Raw genomic sequence first — 7,749 nt, 5'->3', positions numbered from 1 at the left:
GTGTGTGTGTGTGTGTGTGTGTGTGTGTGTGTGTGTGTGTGTGTGTGCACCTGTGTGTGTTTTATACATGTTTAATTGGTGATGGTATATTTTATTTTGTAACATAGATGAGTACTATGAATGTAGTTTATTAGTGTTGGTTGTCTTTTAATACTTCTGGTTTTGTTAAGGTTCAAGGTGACTTTATTGTCATTCGATGATGACACACCAAGGACTTTCCTACTTGTCTAACTCTTCAGCTTTTTAAAAATTGTATTTCAGTCCATCTTTTAATTTCTTTTCTTCTTGAGGGAAAGTATGATATTCAGTTTCACAACTGATCGATGGTGCTGAGCTGTTAATAAACGTACACCTGCATCCACATTATGCCTTTTTTGCAATGTTAGTGTGTCCCTGTTGTTCGTTTTTTGATGTTCCACAAACACGGAAGCATCAGGTGCAGAGAGCACCAAGGTGCAGTAATTGAAGTGAGTGAATGTGGTTCAAAAGAGGTCATCATGTTGAAAATGTCGGCAAATTTCATATTTTGTCTATCCACAAATCAAGTCGCCTGACATTTCAGGAAGCTGGTTGTGTTGGCACCAACATCTTTTTCTACATTTTCAAAATTTCCCAACCTTCTATGTTTGAAAATCACAGCTGTGTTGTTAAATCATCAGGAAATGTTTATTTGGATTACTACTGCTGAAAGGAGAATGTGGACGGTAATGTTTTTGTGGTTGTCTATGTATGTGTGTGCATGTGTTTGTGTGTCTTGTCTGTCGCCAAAAAGTCTCGTGAGCCGCTGATGACAGATTTGATGATGGACAGATTTTAATGAAACTTTCAGGAAATAATTGCTTAATATACATCTATAACTTTTAGAGCCAGTTCAGTTTAAGATAGCCACCAGCCAACTGACCTCAGAAAATACAAACATGGCTAAAATGTTGTCATTTTTACACATATTGTCCTAAAATCCTTATTGTCTCTAAATCACTAACCAGGATAATCATTTTAATAATAGTTTAAAAAATCACTGTAATGCCACTTTATTTGGTGATATGTGACTCGTCTGTGCTGCTGATTATCCGTGCTGCTGATCTCAGGCTGCTTCTGATCTCATGCTGCTGCAGATCTCATGCTGCTGTATTCATTGTACCCATCTGCTCACCACAGACTCATGTTCGGGCTGCTGTTGTTACACCGTACTGTTTGGATTGTTAGTGTTTAGCGTACATCTTAGATCTTTTGGCGTGCCATTTGGCATTCGTTTGGGACATATCTTAGTGTATATTTTAGTGTAGACCTGTCACGATAACAAACTTTGCTGGGTGATTAATTGTCTCAGAAATCATTGCGATAAATTATAATATTGTTTGAAACTTGACAATAATTAGTAGTAATTGTCAAATTTAAGAAGAAATGTTGGTTAATTTATTTTGTGTGTAGTACCTTTTTTGACCACCGGATGGCAGTATAAGACTGTTTGAATTGAAGGATAGATAGTGAGGGAGCAAGCAGCGTGGCTCTTTAAGAAAAATGGAAGGGAGGCCCCTTGATGTGACATGGGCTGTCTCTCTTTCCTTTTTTGGGGTTCTCAAAATGGTGGACGCTCTGTGTGGTTTGAGCTCTTTAGCATAGCATTTTTCACAAAGCTTTTAATGAAAAATCAGTAAACAAGTTCTCAGTTTCTTTTTGCAAAGAAAAACAACTTTTTACACAAAGGAACGTGATTCAACTAAGAATTTTTGAGCTTCAACAAGACGGAGGTTTTTTTTCCTGAGGTCGGCCTGTTAGCTTAGCTCTTAACTTAGCTTCTCAGTTTTCAACGTGATTTTGGACAATTAAAACAAATTTTACAGAGAAAAGAGGAAGGGAGGGGTCAGGGACGAGCACCGGAGTTGAGCCTTTTGTCATCCAGTGTCTTCAGTAAAAAGAGAGAGAGACACGAAGAAATGATATAGCCGATAAATGAAAATTAGGTTGATAATTTTCATTCATCATGCGATTAATTATTATCGCGACAGGCCTATTTTAGTATATATCTTAGATCCTTATGTACTGTTTTTTTTACACTTTTATTGTTACTGTTGTTGGATGTAACTGGGACGATGTGTACATAATTTTGTTCCAGCTCACGTACCACATGTGATGAAGCGACAATTAAATTGACGAACTTGAACTTGAACTTGAACTTGAACTTGAAAATTTGGTGTGTGTTGTTGAGCTGAGAGTTATTTACAGTTTATTCTCTATGTTGCTCAATGTGCAAGACCGTTGTCTTCAGCTTTAGCACTGACGTCTGGAGTCAACCTTGTTTGTCCAAATATCTCACGTACCAGTTGACAGATTTTATTAAAACTTACAGAATGCAATCACCTGATTTACATGTATAGTTGATTAACCTTTGGAGATGGTTGCTGTAGCTAATCAACATTAGCCAACACAACTATGGCTGCGAATCAGTCAGTTTTACAGAAATTGGTCCTAAAATTGGATTTGGTTGTAGATGAGTCATTCACAACATGTACTGTGAGTGTTCATGGTTTACCTGAGATAAAGGATTGACAACAATGTTTAGTATCGAATGATCTTAATCTAAAACTCTGGCATTGAAGGTGTCGGCGATGTGCCTTTCTTTAAGGAATGCTACGCCTTTAATTTGATGAAAGGATTTTCTACAAGCTGAGGTTTCTTTGTCTTTCTTGGCTGCAGGTTATGGATGTTTGTTGTGGTAAATTGAATGCGATTGTCATCCAAAGTGTGAACTCACCTCCCTGACTGCTTAGCAACACTTACGTCAAAGTTAAATGTAAATTTAAGACTTGCTTAACAGCTCCCACTCATCAAGTATGCAGAGTGAAGGCAAAGCATACACTGATTCAGTAAAATGCCACACTTCCTCTTAATAAAATCTCACACTTCATCTTTTCTGTCCTTCGCTTGAAATTACTCTTGACATTTTCATTTTGCTCTCTGCCTCAGAGATCCTGTAGATGGATGTAACTCAACGTGTTCTGTGAATAAGAAGGGGACTGAGACCCAAGTGTGCTTGTTTTGCTCTTGAAAAATGTGATTTCAAGGCAAAGTTTTATTTATTTATTTTTTACTTTAAGATGTGAGAGCCTGAGTCACTGTGATCATATTTATCACATGCTGATGAAGACGTAGGTGGAGCGATGATGTGTTGTTGTTTTTTCTGTGTCTTTGTGTGCTCCTTTTAATTTGTCTGTACAGTTAGCAAAGTGTCTAATGAGCCACTGGACATAATTAAAAAAAAAAACTCTCACAACATAATAATTGGATGCACATTCACAAGTGATTCACTTCTGGAGTCATCCAAGTTTAAGATGGCCACCACAGATAAAAATGGCTAGAACTCAGTCAGTTTTATACATACCGAGCTAAATTTTGTGTGGTAGTAGCTTATAGTCATTCATCAATGAATGCCAATATATTTATGGATGGCACATATTCATTTACAATTTATTTTTATTTTTACAAACCAACACATTTAAAATGGTCTTTTCTCAGCACAAGTTGATCTTTGTGTAAAACTCTGGCTTGAAAGGTGACAGGTGATATCCAAGGATTGCTAGGCCTTTAATTCTTTTCATGTTTTCTTCAGTCAACATCAGAAAAACAAAAAAACTGATTTAGTTCAAGATGTATTTATTTATTTCCCATTATCTGAACCAGATTGCACAGAATTGTGACAGAAGTATTTAACAAGAGCTGAAACTGCTGTAGGTGGTGCTGTCGTAGTGGCTAAGTCCAAACTGAGTTTCCAATAGATTTAAAAGTTCTCAAGGACTTTCTTGCATTTATAAATTCATGAGTTTCAGTTGCTTTTTTTTTTTTTTTTTCATTTAGCCTTTATTTATACAGGTAGTCTCATTGAGCCACGAGAACTCATTTTCAAGAGAGACCTGTTTAGGGAGCACATGGTGGGGGTTAGGGGCCTTGCTCATGGGCCCAGAGTGGGGCGAATGAGGGTGGGGGCAAGTGTAGGTGTTTCACCTACCTCACCCACAATTTTGATGTTGTCGGGGCCGGGGCGTGAACTGGCGATTTTCGGATCACAGGCCCACCTCTCTAACCTCTGCGCCACCACTCCCCATTTTGCCACCTGATACAAATTAATAGGAAATGTTGGGTCTGAGGAGAGTGATGTTCACAGAGTAATGAACTGTTCTCTTCAATTACTGTTTTTGTATAGTTACAGTTTTTACTAATATACATGTATATTAGAGTCAGAGTCAGAGTTTCTTTGTTGTCATTCGCACCTCATGTGGTACATGTGGTGGAGCGAAATTATGTACACAGGGTCCCAGTTACATCCAACAATAAAATGTAAAAGAAAAACAGTAATAACATCTAAGATATGAACTAAGAAAAACATCAACTAAATATACACTAAGCACTCATAACATAAAAACATTACGTCGAATATCAGCACAAACATGAACATGAGTCTGTGTGAGCAGATGAGCACGCATGAACACATCAACATTGAAACAGATCAGCAGCAACATGAAACAGATCAGCAGCAACATGATGTGATTTTTTCACAGTGATTATCCTGGTTAGAGATTCATGAGTCTAACAGCCTCAGGGTAGAAGCTGTTCCTCAGTCTAGTGGTTCTACACTTAATGCTCCTCAACCTCCTTCCTGAGGGGAGTGGGGCAAAAAGTGTGTGTGCTGGGTGAGTGGGGTCCTTCATGATGCAGGTGGCTCTCTTCCTGCATCTAGAGGTGTAGATGTCTGTGATGGTGGAGAGACTGACTCCGACAGTCTTCTGTGCAGCCTTCACCATTCTCTGCAAAGCTTTTCTTTCTGCAGCCATTTATATATATGCATCCATTTATAAAGAATAACCTCTCCATTACAGCTAAAAATAGTAGATCAACGTTTCTGCATGCCGAAGGCACATTGCAGCTCAGCCAAGGAGAACAACATTATGTTTACATCCAGTCACACAATCAAAAGCATTCACTGAAGCTTATATTTTTGGAGCCCCAAATCTAACAGGGTCACTGATTATAAAAAGGTTTATTTCCACAGAATACTCACTCTTTAATGTAGATTATCAAGAAGTTAATTTAATATTATTTTTTGCTTTAATTACAATTTATCCCCCTCTCTCTTTCACTTCTTTTTCTTTCCTTACAGAACGCAGAGGGTTTTAATATGAGCATCCCAATGCCTGGCCACCCAGTAAATTTCTCCCAGGCTACTCTTTCGCAGGCCCAGAAGGACGTGGAGCAGCTGGAGAAGCTCATTTCAGAGCATGATGTGGTGTTTCTGCTAATGGATACGAGGGAGAGCCGCTGGCTGCCTACAGTGATCGCTGCCAGCAAGAGAAAGGTAGGAAGGATTGGTAAAACGTACGCTGTGGACATTCCTCTGTAGAGTTGGGGAGCTATTAAAGTTCCACTTTTGATCTTTTACATACAAACAATGACTTGTATAATGACATGCAATGTAAAAAGGAGACACCTGCAGTGAAGTACGCCCAGCAAATTATCTTAATGCTTTGTGAACCTTTTTTAGCCTCTTTTTGCTCATTAGTTGGTATTGTACATAAGCTAAGTGCTTCACTTTCACAGCTCTCGTCCCAGGAAACAGCTGTTTGCAGCTAAAAGCATCTGCATCACACATCAGATGGACAAATGTAGCCATGTGGTGGTCAAATGTCAAGCATACATTGCCTTGTTGGTCTCGATATTAATATTGGTTTATGAGTACAAGTAAGAAGTGCGCATATACTGTAAAGGGAGCAATTATACCATAAGTGGTATGCCAATGTTCTCCATCGCCGAGGAATTTAAATAGTGAATGTTAGTAGTTTTCAAGATGAGTGTTTTTCAAGAAGAGAGAGGGTTTCTTTTTTTTTTTTTTTTTTTGCTAGTCTGAGTCAGTTCAGAGTGACAGTTCCTGGCAAATGGAGGGAGCAATTTTATCCACCACTGGGCACAATGGCGGAGCCAGAGGGTGGTCAATGGTGGCCATGGCCACCATAGATTAATCTTCGGCCACCCAAATCATTTGAGGAAACTATACTTTTAAGCAATAAAAAAACTAGAAAGTATGGTTTCCTCAAATTATAGGAATGGTTAGTTTATATATAAATATAAATAAATGAATATATATATATATATTTATTTTTAATTTAATTTATTTTTTACACATACTGTGGCAGCCATCTTGGATTTTGACATGGCAACCCATTTGATGGGGACTTTTTTATGCTTCGATGCAGCTACATACCAAAATAAAAGTCGGCACATTGCTTAGTTTTCACGGTATCCACCTCACAAGGTTAACATATACACAAATATGGTGGCAGCCATATTTCGACATAGCAATCTAATTTTTGAATATAACCCCTTTTACACCTGCATGCAACCACACGCCAAATGGAAGTCTGTATCTCATTTATAAAGTTTTTGTGTTCACAACATGCACAGATGCATGGACAGAGGGAGGGAAGGTATTTCCAATTCCTCCTCTTTACTCTGCAATGGGGGACAAAAACTGTAAAAGTGTGTGGTAATGATGATTTGGTAATGTGATGAATAAGAAGCCCTTTCTAGAGCATAAATAAACTCTAATAAAATTGTAGAATTGAGTTACATTGTTGTGCAACTTAAAAATCTACCTTTATCTGCCGCTACACAAAAAAATAAAGACTTTTATTCTTTCACAATTTCTTCTTGCTGAAAAATAGTTTAATTTTTTCTTCTTGCTGTAGCAAAAGCTTCAATCAAATGACCTTGAACTAGTTCAGATAATCCTGTAAAACCAGAAGAAGGCTGGAATTATAAGATGCAGCAGATCATTTGGGTCTGATTTGGTAACAATTACCTTCCCAAATTCCCTCTGTTTGCAGAATGTGCAGCTCCATCAAAATCCAGTCTTTCTAATAATGATAATTAGACAATTATTAAAGCGTTAATCACCTTGAGGTTGGATTATTTCAGCTCTTATTATTTTAACAGCCGCCAGTCTCATTTCTTCCATCTGCAGATTTCTGCAGCCAAAGTTTTAACTGCACATGAAAAATGGGAATATTTTGATTTATTACCCAAAATATGTAAATAAATAAACTTTTATTTGCTCAATATTCTATCAGATATCTCAGATTTCTTTAACAACAGTGTTTTGCTGTTTCTTGATCTAAACTAGGTTATTAAAGAAATTGTGTATTTGTAGTAGTGGCCCAAAGGACTACCACTTTTGGGCCGAGATTGTGTAGGGGCAGGGCATCCGACTCGGGACCCGAAGGTCCTGGGTACGATCCCCTGTCATTGCACATCTCGTGGTGTCTCTGAGCAGGACACCTCATCCCAAATTGCTCCCTGGGCACTTACATAGCTGCCCACTGCTACACCTGGGTGTATCCCAGGTGCGATGGGTTAAATGCAGAGAACCAATTTCATCTTTGTATGGGAACATACAATGATGACAACACATAGCACTTTAGGTTAAATGTTCCCCTGCTACTCATATATCACACAGCTTAAGGTATATGTATGTATTCTTCTTTTAATTGAATCTTAACCGTTTCAGCATTTTTAGGTATCAATCAATCAACCTTTATTTAGACAGGTAAATTTAAAGGTAATTTTGTTCTCTTTTTTAACTCACTGTTTAGAATTCTTGTTCTATTTATTCTGTTTTTACTCGATTTTAATTTTCTGTTGTCTACTGTTTTCATGCTTTATTTTTGTGTGCAGATATTTGGTCAGCTGTAGTTGGTTTAA

General features: G+C 37.8%; 1 protein-coding gene across 1 annotated transcript in view; it reads left to right on the top strand.

Annotated features, from left to right (window-relative positions):
- Window positions 1-7,749, top strand: part of atg7 (ATG7 autophagy related 7 homolog (S. cerevisiae)) — a 93,755-nt gene that overhangs the window by 16,253 nt on the left and 69,753 nt on the right. Inside the window, exon 12 of the mRNA XM_037679403.1 lies at window positions 5,156-5,350. Within this exon, the coding sequence (XP_037535331.1) occupies window positions 5,156-5,350 (195 nt within the window). The remainder of the gene's footprint in view (window positions 1-5,155; window positions 5,351-7,749) is intronic.

This window comes from Nematolebias whitei, chromosome 7, assembly GCF_014905685.2.
Source record: "Nematolebias whitei isolate Nwh7 chromosome 7, NemWhi1, whole genome shotgun sequence".
NCBI lineage: Eukaryota > Metazoa > Chordata > Actinopteri > Cyprinodontiformes > Rivulidae > Nematolebias > Nematolebias whitei.
The sequence above is the reverse complement of the archived record's forward strand: the minus strand, read 5'-3'. Positions and strand labels throughout refer to the sequence as shown.